At 37.0% G+C, this 22,353-nt stretch overlaps 1 protein-coding gene across 1 annotated transcript in view; it reads left to right on the forward strand.

Annotated features, from left to right (window-relative positions):
* LOC124796473 (peptidyl-prolyl cis-trans isomerase-like 1) overlaps positions 1-11,018 on the forward strand; it is a 112,385-nt gene extending 101,367 nt beyond the window's left edge. The window contains exon 5 of the mRNA XM_047260701.1: positions 10,841-11,018. Coding sequence (XP_047116657.1) covers positions 10,841-10,956 — 116 coding nt within the window. The 3' untranslated portion in view covers positions 10,957-11,018. The remainder of the gene's footprint in view (positions 1-10,840) is intronic.
* Positions 11,019-22,353: the final 11,335 nt, after the last annotated feature.

A 22,353-nucleotide genomic window follows, 5' to 3' on the forward strand; every position in this document is an offset into this window, starting at 1 on the left:
TTCAAGAAAAGAGAAATATGTTAACACTGAATATCTATTTAGGTGTTAGGCAGTCTTTTTCTGAACGTATTTGTGTGGATTTGCTGTGCAGGGAAGTGTGAAGGCAGTAAGCCTATAGACAAAACTAGAATAGAAGGTTTTGAAGTGTCATGTTCCACAAGAATTCTGAAGATTTGTTTGATAGGTTGGATAACTAATGAAGAAGTACTGCATCAAATTAAAGAGAAAAGAGAGGTGTGTCACAACTTTACTAAAAGGAAGGACTGGTTGACAGGATATATCATGATTAAGGTGGCTGTAGCCCTTGGATAAGTTAAACAAGAAGCTTGAAGCATCAAGGAATAGTCAATTCAGTAATGGAGGGAAATGTGTTGGTGTTAAAAATTGTAGAGGAAGACAAAGACTTGAATACTGTTAGCAAGTTCAAATGGATGTAGGTTGCAGTACTTAAACAGGGATGAAATGGCTCTCACAGGATAAGAGCTATTGCTGGTACTTTTGTAGAGTATACTAACAAGAAGTTATGACTAGTATTAATGTATTAACAGAATTTACTTCCCTGAATCTGAATGTTTTGATAAAATGTTAGAGGAGTGGCTAATGAAGTAATCCTGCTTTTTTGTTCTTTAATATTCAGTTTCCTGCCTGATGTTCAGTGGCAACCTATTATAGAATTTTGCACCAGAGAGAATGATTTATAATCTGCATGGATGTTATTTTTATTTCTGTTACTGCACTTATGAATTGCAGAATTCATGCAAAATTAATTATTGTTGTTAACCACAAATACCATTACAGAGAATGTGCATAGGTACGAATAAGTGTAAGAATCCCTCAACTGCATGTAGGGACACTTTTAATGCCTTTCATGTTGATAGCAACATTTACCGGCATATCAAAATAAACAGGCATCCTGTGGGTATGGCCCATATGGTCTAGTAAATATTTCTGCTTCTTAATTTGATTATATGACACTGATCCAATTATTATTTCGCCAAATGCTGCAGGAAGTCAGTGATACTGCGTTGTGCTGTGTTGTAATGTAAGTCAAGCCCTCTTTGTCATCCTCATGCACAAACCAGTACTTTCTTTGAACTCTGCAGTACATGCAGTAGAAAAATTCCTCTTTATACCCAGTGCTTTTCAAGTAATCAGGAAACCATTGCATTTCTGTCACACCGTGTTGAACAACCTGCTGCTTCAATTAATGAAACCTTCCCTGTTTGAGATTGTAATGGTACTTGAATTACGCAACCATTACGGCACCTCACCTGAACCTCTCGATACAAGTAAATTCTACTGTTTTTCTGTTAACTATTTGACATATTTCTGAGACAACATTCAGATTTGATTTCATTTGTGATACATCAATATGTTTATATTGCAATGATATTATTCTTATGTGTATTCTTTCTTTTGTCACTATGATCTTTGAAGTACGTGTAACTCTGATTTTTGGGCGCGTAAGCGATAGTTAGTTAGTTGTTAACTTGTTAGAGACTCGGACTTTGAAAACTTCAAGTCTTGGACGTCATGTTGGAAAGACGCTCAACGTAGTCAGCTTATAAAATGTGAACTTTAACAGTGACTGTGAGGAAGATGTTACCAAGTATGTTTTGTATTGTGAAGTGATGTCTAGTGTGTCGCGTGATTTGCAATAAAAACAATTAAAACGAAGTGTAACTTAATTTCGGAGTGCTGATTATTTTTTTACATCACCATTGTCCAGCAAAAGTGTAATCTTCAGGGATGGTTTGTGAAGCGCATCTACATAACTTATGAATATAGCAGAATAAAATCTAGGCCTATTTGCATCCGAGCTTGGAATCATAATCACCTAGATTTTCAACGATTGAGCCATGATAATACGAGACCATCGTGGGAAACACAAAAAGATGAGTGCCTAGTTTTTTCATTATTACATGAAATGACTGTTAACTGTGCTCTAATGACACCTGCCACATAATATGACTGTTGTTGCCCGAAAATGCAGGATTTTGCAGCGTGAGCAACACCACAATCGTTATTAAAATTTTGACCTTTGTTGTGGTAGGGTTGTTAGAAGCTCTCTCAAAATTGAGTGTGTAGAAGCAGCATTCTTTTATTTATTCTTCATTTGATGCCCCTACAAATATTTGCTTCTATGAAAAGACATTTTCTTCTTGCTCCACAGTTGTTTGTGGCTTCTGCTTAAAATTAGCATTGTATTGTGTGTGTGAACTGATTGTGAACCATGAAATTGTATATACAGATTTCTCAAGAGAGTCATGGCTGTAATTTGGATCCCTTATCAGTTGCTACAATTTACATTTTGCACAATTCTGATAATAAAAGCAAACAGTGGCAGAACACTTTGTCCTCTTGCCTCCCTGCAACAGAATCATCAGAAATCATACCACGTTGAGTTAACAGTGAACTTCACTTTTTGTTGGTAACCTTGAAAATCAACATTGCTGTAGAGGAATAGAAACATTAGCACCATTTTTAAGCTTGTTTTTCATTTGTTGTGCCTTAATTCAAGTGTTCTGTGTGAACATATTTCTGTTATCATTAATTTGCCTCATGTAGAAATGAATACTATTACTTGTCCATTTGCAGAATCAGTTCAATTTCGATTACAATTCGATGCCGGCAAAGTACAGTTTAAGTGTGGTAGATGCTCATAAAAAGCAAAGTACACTGGATACATTCCCACTGGTGCCAACATGATGAAATTTGCTTCCTGCTTGTGATTCCCCTCCACACATATGTCCTAGTGTCCAGCCAAGTAGGTGACACACTTCCCGCTCTCACCCTTCTGAATTCTTAAAGTTAAATCTGCGTGTGATCTCATTTGCCAAAGCTTTATCTGCAAATGTAAGTCAGTCCCTACAATAAGCTATTACACAATGTAAAAACATTGAGTGCAGCAACAGCAATTTAATTCTCAAATGTAAGATGACCCTGTATTTTTTTTTTTTAATGACAAATTTGGAAAGAACCTTGTCTTATATTTAAACAATGGAAAATCTGGAATGGGATAATGATTATATTATGAAAATATGTGAAGATTGTAACTGTTCTCGAAAGAACAGATACCATTGATGACTGTGCAGCTTCTCTAGAATAAATGATAATTAATTGAAACCCTCAGCTGCCGACAGGTGTTGCTGAAGTACCTCGATGGGGACAACTGAAAATGTGAGCCCTGACCGGGACGCAAATCCAGGATCTCCTGCTTACATGGCAGATGCTCTATCCATCTGCGCCACTGAGGACACAGATGAATAGCGTGACTGCAGGGACTTATCCCTTGCACACTCCCCGTGAGAACCACAGTCCCAACTGTCCACAATCTACATACATAATGTACCTAATAGATATTTGCCCATCCACTCATCATCAAAGGTATCTGTTCTTTCGAGAACAGTTACTATCTTCATATATAGTTAAAGACTACCTGGCCATTGATCTTCGTCTGTGTGAATGCGCACAGGTTGCCTGAACTCATACCGGAATAGTCACCTTAGTGGGTGCGAGTAATGAGTGGATGGGCAAATATCTATTAGATACATTACGTATGTAGATGTTGGACAGCTGTAAATGTCTCTGACTCATTGTAAATGCTTCTATTTGTCCATCATGGTCAGATAAACTATTAATTTAGAAATAAACTATTAATTTATAAACAAATTATCAATCACTGTTGCACTATTTTTGTTCCTGTTGAGGGTCCCTCGGTGCCCTTGATCAGAATTATTAGATATGAAATCAGTAGTGAAATCTCCTCATACAATCACTTCTCAGTTGTTTCTGCTAGCCTTTTTAGTAGTCTCTCTACGTTGAGGACCTGTAGATTGTCAGAACTGTCGTCTTGTATGTTTCCAAATAGCCTCTACTTTTATAATGCACCAGAATATTTGGGCTCATGGTTGTAATTTCTATTTAACATAAATGTTTCTGTTTGAAAGGTGTTACTTTGTCATTATATTGGCAGCTGATAGTATTCTGTCTAAAGTTGCAAAATTATTTATTACAGAGCATTAAATAAAATATGAGTCAAGTAGAGCAAAAGGCTTAGCAGTAGCATGTTTTAAAATAGCTGTTGTTTTCCTAATAAACATATAGCTGTGTAAAGTAATCTACAAGTAATTCCCATGGTTATCACTGTAAATTGATTAGCGTGTCACAAAATTGTTGTATGCTTTACAGAGGTAGTCTACAGTGGCTGCTTCTGCTTGTTAACATATAACATCATTCACCCCTCATTTATTAAGGCTTTCCATCGTTACAGGATTTAATTTATTTTAGTTTTAGTTAGTTAAATATTTCATGGGTCACATGGTGTAATATAATGTAATAACGTGGAACAAGTCAAATTACAGAATGCTACCTAATTGGTAATGAAATATGATGCATGCTGTCCACTTACAGATTAGGTCCACATAACAGAAAACAGTATTTCATTTAATAACAAAAGTAAACATGTAACACTTCCTTGTTAAATCTACTGAATGTTTCTAAACAAAAAATTCTTCTGTGGAATAGAATGAGTTATCCTGAATGAACTTTTTCAGCTTACTTTCAAATTTAGCTTTGCCATCTGTCAGGCATTTAATATCATTTGGCAAATGATGAAATATTGTGGTAACATCTTTATTTACACCTTTTAATGAAGGTATTTTTGTCTTCTCATATTGTAACATGGATGTTGTTATTCCTTCTGAACAAACTGAATTATATACAACAAATTTCATGGGAGATAATATTTACTGTTGTGCAGTAGTTAAAATAACATAACTCCCTTAAGAATTTATACAAAAAGTGTGAGCACAATATGTTGATTCTTGTGCAATGAAAACTTTCTTTTGAAAGTTGAGTTACTGCAGAATACATTTCCAAGCAGTGTAACGTTGCTGAGTAAAAGTGGCTAAACAGAGTTATTTAAGAAACTGTAAAATCTTTTTTTTTCTTCCCCCTCCCCCCCCCCCCCCCTTTTGATTTATAATTTCATCAGTATGTACACCTAAATCTTTTTAAATCCTGCCTTCTTTACCTACCTCAAATCATATGTCAAATTTGTCACAGCTGTTGTGCCCTTGATGTGCAAAATTGAATATACTGTTTTCTTAAAATTAAGAGAGAGAGAGGGGGTCATTTGTAGAAGAGCAATATTTATTTTATACACCTTATTTACAATTTTCTGTATTGGGATTGATTTTGGTACATGTCATTCAAAAAAGAACTAAATTATTTGACTGTTTTATATGCATTTTGACACTATATTTCCTCTTAAAAGTAAAATGTACTTTTAACAATATGTACATGATCTAGGAATTTATAACACAGACACTTTAGTACTAAACTTCAGTTAAAAAGGACTTGACTTGCTGAGCTCTTCTGCCATGCTATAAGTGGAATCATAACAATTACAGTTGTATAAACTATTGCCCCCCCCCCCTCCCCCCACATACATACACACACACACTCAAAGGACGGACAGCAGCCTTTTCAATAGTTGCAGGGACAACAGTCTGGATGATTGGCTGATCTGGCCTTGTAACATTAACCAAAATGGCCTTGCTGTGTTGGAACTGAGAACAGCTGAAAGCAAGGGGAAACTACAGCCATAAATTTTCCCAGGGGCATGCAGCTTTATTGTATGATTAAATGATGATGGCATCCTCTCGAGTGAAATATTCTGGAGATAAAATAGTCCCCCATTTGAATCTCCAGGCAGGGACCACTCATGAGGAAGTCATTATCCAGAGAAAGAAAACTGGCATTCTATGGATTGGAGCATGGAACATCAGGTCCCTTAATTAAGCAGGTAGGTTAGAAAATTTAAAAAGGGAATGGATAGGTTAAAGTTAGATTTAGTGGGAATTAGTGAAGTTTGGTGGCAGGAGGAACAAGATTTCTGGCTAGGTGACTACAGGGTTATAAACACAAAATCAAATAGGGGTAATGCTGGAGTAGATTTAATAATGAATAAAAAAAAATAGGAGCACAGGTAAGCTACTACGAACAGCATTATTGTAGCCAAGATAGACACAAAGCCCATGCCTACCACAGTATTACAATATTGTATGCCAAGTAGCTCTGCAGAGGATGAAGAGATTGAAGAAATGTATGATGTGATAAAAGAAATTATTCCGATAGGGAAGGGAGATAAAGATTTAATAGTCGTGGGGGACTGGAATTTGATAGTAGGAAAAGGAAGAGAAGGAAAACTAGTAGGTGAATATGGACTGGGGGAAAGAAGTGAAAGAGGAAGCCGCCTGGTTGAATTTTGCACAGAGCATAATTTAATCAGAGCTAACCCTTGGTTTAAGAATCATGAAAGAAGGTTGTATACGTGTAAGAGGCCTGGAGACACTGGAAGGTTTCAGATGGATTATATAATAGTAAGACAGAGATTCAGGAACCAGGTTTTAAACTGAAGACATTTCCAGACCACAATTTATTGGTTATGAAATGTAGATTAAAACTGAAGAAACTGCAAAAAGGTAGGAATTTAAGGAGATGGGACCTAGATATACTGAAAGAACCAGAGGTTGTCATGAGTTTCAGAGAGAGTATTACGGAACAACTGACAAGAACGAGAGACGGAACAACTGACAAGAACGAGAGACGGAACAACTGACAAGAACGAGAGACGGAACAACTGACAAGAACGAGAGACGGAACAACTGACAAGAACGAGAGACGGAACAACTGACAAGAACGAGAGACGGAACAACTGACAAGAACGAGAGACGGAACAACTGACAAGAACGAGAGACGGAACAACTGACAAGAACGAGAGAAAGAAATGCAGTAGAAGAAGAGTGGATAGCTTTGAGAGATGAAATAGCAAAGGCAGCAGAGGATCAAGTAGGTAAAAAGATGAGAGCTAGTAGAGATCCTTGGGTAACAGAAGATATATTGAATTTAATTGATGAAAGGAGAAAATATAACAATACAGTAAGTAAAGCAGGTGAAAAGGAATACAAACATCTCAAAAATGAGGTCGACAGGAAGTGGAAAATGGCTAATCAGGTATGGCTAGAGGACAAACGTAAGGATGTATAGAGGCATATATCATAGGGGTGACATAGATACTGCCTGCAGGAAAATTAAAGAGACCGTTGGAGAAAAGAGAACCACCTGTATGAATATCAAGAGCTCAGATGGAAAACGTGTTCTAAGCAAAGAAGGGAATGCAGAAAGAGGGAAGGAGTATATAGAGGGTCTATACATGGGCGATGTACTTGAGGACAATATAATGGAAATGAAAGAGGTTGTAGATGAAGATGAAATGGGAGATATGATACTGCGTGAAGAATTTGGCAGAGAACTGAAAGACCTAAGTCAAAACAAGGCCCTGGGTATATACAACATTCGATTAGAACTACTGATAGCCTTGGGAGAGTCATCCATGACAAATTTCTACCATCTGGTGAGCAAGATGTACGAGACAGGCGAAATACCATGAGACTTTAAGAAGAATATAATAATTTCAGTTCCAAAGAAAGCAGGTGTTGACAGGTGTGAAAATTACCAAACTGTCAGTTTAATTGGTCACGGCTGCAAAATACTAACACAAATTCTTTACAGACAAATGGAAAAACAGATAGAAGCTGACCTCGGGGAACATCAGTTTGGATTCTGTAGAAATGTAGGAACATGGGAGGCAATACTGACCCTGTGACTTACCTTAGAAGATACGTTAAGGAAAGGCGAACCTACTTTTCACTTAGAGAAAGCTTTTGACAATGTTGACTGGAATACTCTCTTTCAAATTTTCAGGGAGTGAAAGGCTATTTACAAAATGTGTAGAAACTGGATGGCAGTTATGAGAACTGAGGGGCATGAAAGGGAGGCAGTGATTGAGAAAGGAGTGAGACACGGTTGTAGCCTAACCGTGATACTATTCAATCTGAATATTGAGCAAGCAGTAAAGGAAACAAAAGAAAAATTTGGAGTAGGAATTAAAATCCATGGAGAAGAAATAAAAACTTTGAGGTTTCCCAATGACATTTTAGTTATGTCAGAGAAAGCAAAGGACCTGGAAGAGCACTTGAACGGAATGGACAGTTTCTTGAAAGGAGGATATAAGATGAACATCAACAAAAGCAAAACGAGGCTAATGGAAAGTAGTCAAACTACATCAGGTGATGCTGAGCAAATTGGATTAGGAAATGAGACACTTAAAGTAGTAAAGGAGTTTTGCTGTTTAGGGAGCAAAATAACTGATGGTGGTCAAAGTAGAGAGGATATAAAATGTAGACTGGCTATGGCAAGGAAAACATTGATGAAGAAGAGGAATTTGTTAACATCGAGTAAAGATTTAAGTGTCAGGAAGTCGTTTCTGAAAGTGTTTGTATGGATTGTAGCCATGTATGGAAGTGAACATGGACAATAAATGGTTTAGACAAAAAAGAGAATAGAAGTTTTTGAAATGTGGTGCTACAGAAGAATGCTGAAGATTAGGTGGGTAGATCACTCAACTAATGAGGAGGTACTGAATAGAATTGAGAAGAGAAATTTGTGGCACTACTTGACTAGAAGAAGTGATCGGTTGATATGACACGTTCTGAGGTATCAAGGGATCACCAGTTTAATATTGGAAGGAAGCACGGAGGGTGAAAATCTTAGAGGGAGACCAAGAGCTGAATACACTAAGCAGATTCAGAAGGATGTAGTTTGCAGTAGTAACTCAGGGGTGAAGAAGCTTGTACAGGATAGAGTAGTGTGGAGAGCTGCATCGAACCAGTCTCTGGACTGAAGACAACAACAACAAAATATTGTTGAAATGTATACAAAATTAAGCCTAAAATAAAAAAAAATTTGTGAATTTTCAAAACTTTGAGTACAATATTAAGTTTTGCAAAAGGACAACAATATCTGATGCAAGCAAAATTTTGCAGAAAGTTAGCTTTCTAGACAAATTGTAAACATTGTCATTTTTAAACAATTATGTCCAAATAACATTAAATTTTGTACTAATTACAAAATAATTTCAACTACATTATTGTCACAAGATCTCATGGAAGAGTTTTAAAGTTTAGTTTCACAAGTTTCTTATTTCATTATGAGATATACTATAAAACAGAATTAACTGGTGCAACAATGAAATAATTATACTTTTAAGTTTGGTAGCAACTGTACATTCATACAACATTAAGTAACAAATGACTAAACATTAACCATAATTGTAAAACATCAGCACACTCACATTCGGACATCAAATGCTTCACTATCGGGGTGTATTGACTGGTAAAGTAAGGAATCTGGTACTTACACGTCTACCGTTGATGAAGTATGAAGTACACCTTTCTGAATTCTTTTTATTGAGTATAGAATGAGGCATCTTTCCTGTACTGTTAATTCCATAAAAGTCCAATTTTACAACAAAATGTTGGAATTTACATTGTCAGATGCCTTGGATAAATCACAGAAAAAGGTCTTAGTGCTGTGTTTTTATTTAATCCTTATAAAATCCTGTGAGTGAATGTAAAGATAAGATCTGAGTGGAGCAACCCCTCTGACCTCCAAATTGTGATATGCTAAGTTTATTATTGTTATGAAGATGGAACACTGTTTTAGGGTACATCACCCCTTCAAAAAAATTGAAAGTTATGTCAGCAGTGACACGGCTCAGTCATTATTAACATCATTCCTGTCATCTTTCTTATAAATGGGCATAACAGTTGCATATTTTAATCTTTCTGAAAAAATTGATTTGATTTGGTGACACATGACATATTTCAAAGAGGCTAGTAGTTATTAAATGACAACTCTTTGAAATTTTATTGGAAATGCCACAAACACTGTATCAGTTTTGTATTTTTGTGAATGTTTTTTACTTTTTTCATTTCACATGGAGATGTGACTGAGAGTGCGTTCTCAACATACTGCCATGATTTTTCTTCTGAGCTTCTTGGTCTTATTGTCTCTATATAATTTAAGAAGTGGCAATTAATAATACCTACTATCTATGAACATTAATTAATAAGCTTTCCATTCAAATCAACAGAGATTTTATCTTATGCTGTGAGCTATTCTTCTGTTCTTTTTTACCATATTTCATACAGATTTAATTCCATTATCGGAATGATTAAATGTGTGCATAATGTGCATACTTCTAGATTTTTTAATAACTTTTCTTAAGAAGATGGTTTAGTTTTTGTAGTATGCACATAAATCAGGATCTTCACTTGTTCTTGTTAGCATTTGCATTTACATTTTCCATTTCCCATCACTAATCCACATTTTTTGCATGGCTTCTTAAGTCTTTTCTAATTAGTTCATAGAACACAGTGTGTGAAAAAATTAGTGAATGATGAGTATCATTATTCGTGATCTGTAAAAAATTGTTTCATAATGTTGTCAAGATTTATAAATACCCCTTATTTTCTTCCATTGATAGACAAGTTTAAAAATGCCATTTGTTAAAAGTTTGGTTGTAAGTGAACCAATTTACATTAAGTGTGAAATAATTCTTGGCTCGATTCAAGAATATTTATTTTTTACTATTTTTAAATATGTAAATGCAAAAGAAAGTGAAATAAGGGTATTATGTTATTGTAGTGATTTGGGTTGTTTTAATAAAAGCTTTTTTTTATAATCAGTCACTCTTTCTTGAAAAGATTTTATGAACAAATTTTAAGACAGTGATTAAGAGTACTTACTATACCTGAACTATGATACTTGCTTATCTAGTTATCACTTTTACTGTTTTCTAACTTGTATTAAATGTGAGTTGTTGGAGGAAGGAAAAATTTTTGCTTTGTAGTTATCTGTATATATGCCAACAGTATACATGTAAATGTGTATGAAGTGGCTTTAACAGCATCCTCCTTCTCTTTATTTGCAGGTCGTATACATTCGGGAATGAGTGTAGTGAAGAGGATAGGACTTGTAGAGACAGATAAAAATGACAGGCCAGTGGATGATGTAAAAATAACCAGAGGTGTTGTAAGATCACATTGATCTTGCTTAACTGAGTGATTGTATCACCCTATTTCGTAAAATAAATGTTTTATGAAACTCAATCTTTGAACTATGATAATTTACTGTTATAATAAATATACAAGTAGTTACATGAATAATGAAAAAATTATGTGCGTGTAGTGGAGAAAGGATAAATAGGTTTCACTGGAAGTGCAGTGCATATGGAGATCCATTTCATTACCTAGTGAAATATATTTCATACTTGATAACAAGTATACTGCAACATCATAAGTGATACAAAGCAAATTACTGCTGCTCAAGAGCATCTGGAGTTGCAGAGCAAGCTTGCCACATTTATCATAGAACACATTCATAATCTTACACTTCATTTAAATCAGTCAGACTTGAGCATTATTAAATGAACAAAGATGGATAATTTTTGTAAGTGGTACCAAATTTTTGACCTGTGTGTAGTATGTGTTACTAAATTTAGGTAAATATATTGTGTGTTCAAAATCATAAGAATAAACCATAATTTCAATCATTCCAAACCAGAATTCAGCAGACATCTAATAAAAGATCATTTTATTTACTTGCAATGAGCTTGCTTCTTAAATTATTTAATTTCACAGAATGCAGGACAATCATTAGTACCCGTAAATAATATAGTAGTCTGCCATAGTGATATTAAATCAGAAGAACATAAATTACTAGATGTGGTGAACAAGTACACTGGACAAAGAGCTGCTTGAACTGAAGCATAGTGTAAGTCATAAATAATATAGTATTGGGAGTTGAAGGCGTCATTGGTGGGTAGTTCCTATGGCTTAGAAGTCTTAAGACTTTGCCTGAAAGTTTGTCATGTTTCTCTTGTGACTGAAACTCCACTAACTTCTTCGAAACTATCAGTCCTAAAGCAATTTATAACAACTGTCATAATATTATTGCACCCACTCAAAAAATAAAGTTGTGTAAAACTTATTGGAGGCTGTATGTCAGACTACAACTGCAGAGGTCTGGGGTTCAATCCTTGTTGCAATGCAAGTTGAACCAAAAATCCCCTAATAACTAGTTGATTGATTCAGATCAGTTGCCGGACGAAGGCAAGAATACACCATGGCCAGTAGGACCTTACATAGTAAATCACTGCAGTGTTGAAACCAAAATTCAAGTTGAAATCAGTTCAAATCATGAATAAGAACAGGTATGTAGCATGAGTAGAAAGTACAACACAGTAACCTCAGTTACAGTATGTTACAATCAGGCATTTTTCAGGAAGTCTTACCATGACCGTGTAAACAAAAAGAATGAAATTCAGATTGGCAGTTTTAATTAGTCATAGTTGATCTTTCAGTACTGTACTGCATGTTTGTAGGTTTAAACCATTATCTTTAGGTAGTTCTGGTTTGACATATTATTTGCAGCATCTCCATTGGTGACCATTTGACTGATGTTCTTGTAGTGTTGTGACAAAATGCAGTTTTCCAATACTAAATTCTTTCAGGTACACAATAATTTTACTTCATACTTTCACTCTCATAACTGAAGGGATTTCTGAATTCCTTCCTTTTAATTGTTGGAAAACTTGTAACACATGTGGACGATCAGATAGACTTTGGCATTGACCTCTCTTCTAGTGCATAATTCTGGCAACATTCTGTGAACATCATAAGGATAATTAATGCCTCTTTGTTATACACAGTCTAGTCACATTAATGTGACCACCATATATGTCTAACATCAACATGCAGTAACCACTCACAGATGGCAGGTGGCAGCACTAACAGTGGAGGATGTATAAAGTGTGTTGGGAGACACAGAAAATGGTGCAATTGTTGTTGTAACGTGGACATGGAGCGACTGATGTCCAAAAGGGCATGATTATTAGCTTTCGGGCCAACTGTGGAAGCATTTCCAAAATGGCTAAATTTATAAACTGTTCATGTCCTGCTGTTGTTAAAGTATATCATGCGTGGCAAAATGGCACTATCTGAAACCAGTGTCGAGACATCTGTGGTGCACTGTGGGCCATAGATGACAGGGCTGAATGACGGCTGTGGAGATGTGTACAGGCAAACATGAAACTGTTGAATGACTGACCACCCCAATGAACCAAGGGGCTACTAACAGTGTCTCCTCAACAAGCGTCTAGTGAATGTTGCTGCGTATGGGCCTTTGCAGCACGCATCTGGTCCACGCACTCATGCTGACTTGCTGTTCATCATCAATGAAGGCTGGAATTTGCACACCAGTACCACAACTGGGCATTCACTGAGTGGCAACAAGTGGCCTTTTCAAATGAATCATGTTTTCTGCTTCATTGAACTGAAAACAAACACCCTGTAACAATTGTCACCAAGGTCCAGGCTGGAGCAGGGAGCATTATGGTCTGGGGAATGTTTTCATGGTATTCCCTGGCACAAGTATGCATCTATCCTTAAGGACCAAGTCCATCCCTAATGCAGTTTGTTTTTCCTCGGCACAATGGCATCTATGAGCAGGATAGTGCTAAGTGTCACACAGCTCACAATGCGTGGGTGTGCCAGGGTGAGTTTACTGTACTCCCCAGGCCACCTAACTTCTTGGGTTCAAACACAATTGAGAAACTATGGGATCACCTTGATCAGGCCGTCTGCACCACGGATCCTCAACCGAGAAACCTAGCACAGCTGTCTACCACACTGGAGTCAATGTGGCTCTGCATCCCTGTTGGTACCTTCCAGAACCTCACTGACTCTCTTCATGCATGTCTTGCAGCAGTCCCTGCTTCAAAAGATGGCTATTCGAGCTTTTGACAGACGGTCACATTAATGTGACTGGACAGCATTATATGCATTACTGTACAAATAACGAGAACATTTTTGAAAACCTGTCCAGTATCTTTACTATTATAATGCCTCTGGTTAGGCTTGAAAAATGTCACCAGCAGGAAAGAAATTTAGGTAATGCTCCCAAACTTTACCATATTAGGGCTCTCATAAGTATAGCACATTGCACTGTACTAAAAATCTAGTCAGTTTTGAGAGTTATAGTCAGTCATACTATTTTTACACCACATTGATATACAACAGAGGGAATTTTCTTCCTGTTTATAGCTGGTTCAAGACTATGTCTGTCTTCTTAAAGATTTTTCAAAAATGCATAAAGAAAACTGACAGAAATGATTGGTCTGGGACACACTGTAGACAATCTGCCATTATTGGTTCTGTAAAGTTCGTGAGATTTTGAAGCATCACTAAATTTGATTATTTTAGTGATGAAAAGGTGATGTCGAGTAACAGTTAATTAGAAGTTTAATTCTAGTGCTTTTGCAACTGTAGATGTGTTGTAGCACACATGTATGTAGTAGTGAAGTATCAGATAATGACAATGTGTTTCATTAGTCATTGCCAAACAAACAAAGCTAAATACTTTAGTATTATTTAGTAATATTTTAGAAAGTGTCTTAATGAATTTTTAAGCACATGAGAATAGCTTCTTTGTTCATGCATATTGGATACGGTGTAATCTAATCCCGATTTTTGCTGTAGAACCAGTTAAATCACACGTGGAGAACAGTATCTTTCATTGAAAAAGTCTTTAAAAATCCAACATGTAATTGAGTAAATCTTGTTTATAAATTACATGTAAATGTTTCTAGTGTAAAATAAGTATCATAAGAAAATCATTTTTAATTAAATAAAAAAAGAAATAGTTTGCACTGTTATTTTTCATTGAGGGCTAAAATTAAATAATCTGTCTAGGCTAAATAAATATTATGCAATTGTACAAGTATGCAGAGCACTAGAGAGTAGTGTGAAATAGATGACAGTGTGAAAACTGCTTACACCAGTTTTCCATGTAGGTTTCTGCAAAGCAACGTGCTTGGAAGGAGGTGTGGGTTGTCTTTGGCACTGAAGTACTTGTGTTTGAGAAAAAGCAGTTAGTCCGAAAACTCAAAGCTGCTCTGGCAGCAGCACAGATAGAATTAGAACAGCTGTGATTAGCAGTTGGCAGAAACGATATTATGAACAGTGTAGATCTGGACTGTGGTCACAACTTCCAGATCAAGAAAGATGTGTAGGCATTGCTATAAGTCTGTTAGTAATCTAGATTTCTCCAAAAGCTTCTTTGCATTTTAGGAACAGTGTAACAAGACAGGGAAAAGGTACAAAGGCTAATAATAGTCACAGAAACAGAAAAGCCAAGAAGGTCCTTCTGATAGGGAATAATCAAGGGATGATGATCATGTTTGGTTTGTTGGGCACTCAACTGCACAGTCATCAGCGCCCATACAAAGTCCCAATTTTTACACAATCCAATCTAGCCACTGCCATGGATGATGATGATGATGATGATGAAATGATGAGGACAACACAAACACCCAGTCCACGGGCAGAGAAAATCCCCAACTAGGCCAGGAATTGAACCCGGGACCCCGTGATCCAAAGGTAGCAACATAGCCACTAGACCATGAGCTGCAGACGTATGTATAATTAAGGGAGAGGAACCAGTATCGATATTGGGTAATGGCTATTTTTAAGGCAAATTCAGAGCTTAGCAATGTTATTTGCAGGAGAAATATTTTAGGGAAAAAATGGTCATGTAGTGATTATTGAAGATACTGGATGCTATAACTACCAATTTTGTGTGTGCACCACTTTATAATTCATGCTTGAAGTTTGTTCCTGATTTGGCCATTAGAGGCCACACGGTGTGCTAATATGACAGCAGATGTGTGCACAGCCTGCTGGCTGCATCCCTTGTTGGAACTAATGAATATATAGGCCAGAGCACAAGGCTCCATTGGCCACTTGTGTACTGCTAATTTCCTTATTGTATTGTACCGTGTCTTCCAATTGTGCATACTGTTCGAGCAACAAATTATAGTGTTCTTGGGTTAGAGCACATTTTTGCAATGAGTACGATATGCAACTCCATGTGTTCCACTTCAGTCATTGGTCCTTTGAGTTTAATTTTCATGGAGGTGTTGCTTAAATCTCTTCTCGAGCAACAGCAGTTTCCAGTCTATTGAGTACATTGGCACAACCTGTGCCATGCCGACAACACATCCACTGCCATTCCCTGTGGACAACGATGCATCGGAAGAATGGCATGCTTACGAAAAATGCCTGCAGAACATTTCCAGGCATTTGGGGTAACAGATATAAAATTATGCAAGGCCCATTTTTGTAGTAGATTTCGCATCACAGGTATCAGTTGTGTCAGTTCACTGCCTTACAAGAGCCTTCAAATCCTTCTTTCAGTTAGACGTGTGAGTTACTTTCCACGTATCACTGTAAACATACTCACATTACTGTCACTCATATGGAGTTTTACTGGTGCAGAAAGTGGCCAGAACAGTCATAAAGGGCATGGGCATCATTAGTTTTGTGACAAATTTCCGTAAGGAAGGCTATGCTGATCAAATGGTTCAGTTGCAATCATATGTTTTGCTCCTGGCAGGGAAGTTTGAGAGCGAGCTGTATAGTGTGAAATCCTACACTTAGAGAAGTACTGAATGTAGCTCAGTCATTTGAAGTTTCACGGACTGCAGGTAGTCAGATGGAAGCCTGAACTGAAGTTTCAGAAATCAGTTCCTCTAACCGCTCCCTGCCTTCACTCAGTTCGCAAGAGGACATAAAAGCTTTTGCAGCAATCCATCAGATATCTCAGTGTAGTATAGGTAATCGGCAGTTGCAACAACAATAGTCTGCGTTACAACAGTGATCACCTGTGCTCCACTGCCTTTGTGCCCATACTGCTTCATTCAACGTGAGCGGACCACCCACCTGTTCCAAGCTCTGGGCAAAGTATAATAAGTGCCATAAGTAAGGACACGTCACTTCTGTACGTAACTCCTTCCCAAACCTGAGCGAGGATGAAACGAACATGGATGTGAACAGTGTGTCAGCAGTGATGGTGTCTCAAAGCAGGTTATATATTGAAGTATGGTTGTTTAACAAATAATTGAAAGTGCAGGTTGACACGGGTGCAGCGGCAGCGTTGGTGAATCCTCAGACTTATGTGGATTTGGGTTCTCCTCTCTGACTCCAGTGTCATGGAGGCTGGTGAGTTGTAACAAACAACAGATTCCCATTCTGTGGCAGTTTTCTGCACCCGTGACTTAGGACTGGGTTGTGCAACAGAAATCCAGGCTGATATTATGATGGAACAGTTTGCACAGCTCCATTTGTTCCAGGCCCGTCAGGTACCAGAAACTTAACGGGATCAAGTAAGAGCAGAATTAGACCTTCTTAAATCTTCTGATGTTATTTGACCTATTTCTTCCGTTGAGTGGTCAGCACCACTGGTGATAGTCAAAAAAGCTACAAGTGAATTATACATGTGTGGAGATTTTAAAAAATCTGTTAACACGCAGTCAGTCACTGATTCCTATCCATCACCGTGCTCTGGTGATCTGTTTGAAAAATTGCCGAGGGACCATTATTTTCCAAAGACTGACTTGGCAGAGGCACATTTATAGCTGCCACTTGATGACGAATCTAAATACTTTCTAGTTATAAGCACCCCATTTGGGCTTTATCAGTACCAGCTTTTGCCTTTTGGCGTGGCCACTGCACCAGCTGTTTTTCAGCGCTTTTTAGAGCAACTTATTGCATCAGTTCCAAGCTGCATCACCTATTTAGATGACGTAGGAGTGTCTGGTGCCCCTACAGATGGACATTTGCAGAACCTTTGTGCTCTATTTTCTGTTTTGCTGTCTGCAGGATTAAAGTGCAATTTGGACAAGACACAGTTTTTCCAACCATCCATTATTTATTTGATTTCTGAAGTGTCACATGCTGGCATTAAACCATTGTGCCAGCGTAGTGATGCTATTGCCATGTTGACACACCCCATGTCCATGAAAGAATTACAGGCATTTTTAGGCAAAACTGCATACAACAACAAATTCATACCAGATGCTGCTACTGTGGCACAATCACTCCGTGAATTATTACATAAAGATATTCCTTTCCATTGGTCCCTGACTGGTGACTGGGCATTCAAATTGTTGAAATCTAAGCTGCAGTTGACCCCTTGTTTGGTCACTTTTCAGATGGGCCAGCACTTTGCATTAGCGACACACGCGTCTTAGTTTGGCCTTGGTGCCATCATTGCTCATAAGCAAGTGTAAGGTTCTGAACAACCTATTGCGTATGTTTCTAAATCCTTAAATTCAGTGCAACACCGTTATCCACAGGTACAAAAAGAGGGTTTAGTGATCGTATATACTCTAAAAAATTGCACATTTTTCTATATATATCTTAAGTTTCACCAGATCATAGACCACAAACCACAGGTGTGTGTTTTTAAGTCTTTGGCGTCCTTGCTGGACAAAGCCACACATCACTTACAGCGGTAGACTCTGTCATGATACAATTATGAGATACATTTTTGACATACAATGTGACCTGCAAATGCTGACACCTTATTCATTTGCCAATTCATCCAGATCCAGGCTCAAAATGTTACTGATGGGTGTCCTATTACCAGTGCTAAAACTGCAGCTGCAGTGGCCATGGATCCTCTTTTAAGAAAAGTTGTTTCTTTTGTGCAAAATAGCTGGCTGGACAAACCTCCGGGTCATGCTTCTGATCCTTTTAGAAATTATTTTGCTTTACAAAATCAGCTTTTTGTATGGGATAGCATACTGCTGCGGAGGGTACTGTTCCACAGGTTGTAGTCCTGTCCGCTCTTTGGTGTGAGTTTGTGTGTTTATTACATGTGGATCACAAGGGTGTGTCACATACAAAAGCATTAGCATGCAGATGTGTTTTGTGGCCAGGTATCCACATTCTTTTTTATCTCTGTGGTGGGATGAACAGCAGCCTTGGAAACAAATTTGTGTAGATTTTGTAGGACTTTTTTTTTTTTTTTTAATTTCTGCTAGCTTGTGATTGATACTTATTCTAAGTTTCCATATGTGGTGTTGTCTGCCTACATCTGCGATGGTAACAATTTCTGCTTTCTCAAAGACTCTTCTGTGTACATTAGTTACAGACAAGCATCCCCCACCCCCAAGTTCATATCTCAAGAATTTGCAGATTATTATAAAAAAAGTGGTTTTCACCATGTCACGGCTCCTCCTTTGCACCCTCAATCAAAGGGGGAAGTACAATAATAATATGAACATTTAAGAACTTTCTCACAAACATCATGCAGGACATGACAACAGGTACTGCTTTAATCTTCTGCAACACGAACTTGAAATGATTAGTTTGGAAAGTTCTCTTCCTATTAATGATAATTACCTTTTTTCTCTCGTAGTATGATAATGTTGATGGCGATGCAGTGGTCATCTTCTTGAGAAGTATTCCCATGCATTCGAAGATTTGCTGCAGTGGTTGATGAATCACATAGAGGAGAACAGGGGTACTTGAAGCTCATAGAAATAAAATAGTTTTTTATGAACTATCCACTTTTTAGTTGTTAGGCACATAGGGAACAAATATACATTGTACACCATGGCAGACGAGAACAGAAGAGCTATTCTACAAGCATTAAAACAAGAGAGGTGTTGTAAAAAATCTGAAAGTACGTCATTTTTAATTTTTCTGCTGCCCCCTCAGATTGCATTAATGTGGCATAATACAAATTAATATATCTTTGACTCATTCAACTGCCACCTGTATGAATTAATACATTTTGTTTGTCTATGCAGGTAAACCTTATAGGTACCTACACAACTGCTGCCCTACTGTATACTGACATGGCCCACTATCACTGGACGACGGTATACAGTAGTGGTGCAATCCAACATCTTCTATTTTCTACCTTTAAACATTTTAAATTACTGTTTTTGGCCTGTATGGGTACGAAAGACCTTTATTTTAATTTTTTCTTTTCCCAGGATGTGGCAGCATTTTAATATCTACATTTATGTTTACAGACAATTTACAACAAGTGTATTTGAAAGTCAAAGTTTTTGTTCCCTTGATTGGAGTATAACCGTTGCCTGCTATTAGCATGGTTAACCACATGAAGGACAAGCATGCAAAATGGTGTATGCTGTGCGTAAACTTTGTGAGTTCGTTGGTACCCCAGCTACAGATAGGCTTTCCAAGTCTGTGATACAATTTCTCTTTTTATCATGAGATTTACAGGGAAAGTGTTCATCACGTTGCTTCAAAGTGGTGTACTGTGGCATGTGCATACTTACATTATTGATGCTGTGACAAATAGGCTCATCATTTATGGCCCAGGGCAGTTGTTCACCGTAGTAATTCACAAATTTCAGCGATTGAACCCAACTTGTATGTTCAGCTCCACATTGGCACTTGATCAAGGTCAAGGTAAAATGCAGTGTTGTCCACTTTATTCCTTTTTTCACTTCAGCACATCAGTACACTAGTTTGCTGCATTTGTTAATTGTTCATATAACTTCACAGTTCCGTTTTGAAAAGTGATCTTTCAACATAGACCGTAATGGAATACATACAAATGAGTTTTACAATGCATCATTATTATCTTAAACTAGGTATCTATGGATTTACGTTCATAGAATCACTGCCATGCCAGGTTTACTCACATATTTTTCTTCAGGTGTCAGTTACATGTCTTGCCATAGGAGCATCAGTAAAACTATTACTGCCGCATACATTCTTTTATAGCCTCTTCATCCCATTTACATTTTCAGCACTATTATACAATTTCATAATGTTTCAAATCTTTTGCTCAGGGTTGATATCTTATATTTTAAATGTTCATTGTGTGAAATTTATATTTTTAAGTTTTGTATTCACGCAGTTTTGTTTTACATAAGATATTAATTAACCCAATTTAAGTTTCATCTTTCAATATTAACAGACCAACATGTGCACGTAAGTTTCACATGATGTGCATAAATCTCTGTTGATATATCCTATATGATGTGAGTGTCTGTCATTCCAGATTTTGAAGAGAAGAAAACTTCATGGCATGTAAATCGCGATAAGCCAGCATAGTTACACTTAGCTACACCTCTTGTAAGTCTACTAGAAGAAGTTTACCAGTCTACAGAAATGGTTATATGGAAGGAAAGAAGCATTCATTTTACTCTGTTATTATAGACCTTCATTTATCTATAAGAGAACTGTTGAGTACATTCTTCATGAACATTTACTCATTTTTATTTTAACACACTTATTTAATGTTTTGTACCTAATGGCAAATTCTGACAGTACAATACCATGTTATACAAGCCATCAACATCAACTGCTTCAAAATACCTGCAATGATTGTCCTTCATTGTTTGTGCCTTATACCTTTTTCACTACAGGATATCACTCTTGAGTATTATGATGTGTATAAATATGTCACTATGAAGATTGCGTCAGTGAATAGCTATAAGACAATGTTTGTGTAGCTCATTATCATGTGCAAAAGTACCAAGAACACATGTGCTTGATGTTCTCGTCAATAACTCATAGTATCTGGTATGACCCATTGTGGTTTGGTAGTATGAGAACTCAAGAACTCAATTTAACTTTTAGAATGTCTGATGTACTGTAGCCTTTTCACATGCACTCATTCACACTATCACATTCACACACATATTTTTATGCTTATAATTATTTATATTATGGTGTGGCCCTTTTGCTTTGGTGCCTAACACCTAATCATTGTTTTCCTTACGTATCCCAGGACGTGTCCATGCAACATTTGCTGGCAGGAAACTTAAAACTAGGCGCGTAGTTGCTTGATGGCTACCAGTGCGTAACTTTTTCAAAATACACATATTCATTTCCCATCAGTATGCAGCTGTATTCATCAATCATCTCATGTTACAAGATCGCAAATGTAGTGCAGCTGTTGTTTTGATTTACCTTTTGCACCTGAAAATAAAAGTGTTATCATAGGCAGGCACAGTCTCATTACCTTTTGTAGCATATTCAAAACTTTACATTTATTCATTCCTTCATTGTGCATAGGTATCCTGTTAATTTTGTACACTTTCAATAATCGTGAGATGAATTCTTCTCTCCATTTAGTTTTCACTTTTTAGTGGAGACTCTTCATTTCTGTAGCAGTTAACTTATATTGTAACGTTTCTAAAATAGAGTTTGATTAGCATTCATTTGCTAAGCTGCTTCGGTCTCCCAGTTACACAGTGTGTCAGACTATACTGTGCTGTGCGCTTGCACAAGACTGTTGACCTGTAAGCTAGCCCCACTGTGCCTGCGTAGTGTCTCCCTCTCTCTTCAGTACAGCATATCTTTTATGTCTCAGACGTATTGCTACAGTGCATTTAGAGTGTGCACAGATTATTAAAATAAATCTTTCACTCAGCATTGGAAGTGTTTTCAGAGCTTTTTATGGCTCATGGACATTTAATTGAAATCTTAAATAACTAAAACTTACATTCTATTCAATTAACAAATATTAAATATATGAAAATCTTTCCTTGATACTAAGCATAAAATTATGATAACATATTCAAACAAACTGTGTCATCTTGTGTATATGTACACT

This window comes from Schistocerca piceifrons, chromosome 4 (assembly GCF_021461385.2).
Source record: "Schistocerca piceifrons isolate TAMUIC-IGC-003096 chromosome 4, iqSchPice1.1, whole genome shotgun sequence".
Taxonomy (NCBI): Eukaryota; Metazoa; Arthropoda; class Insecta; order Orthoptera; family Acrididae; genus Schistocerca; species Schistocerca piceifrons.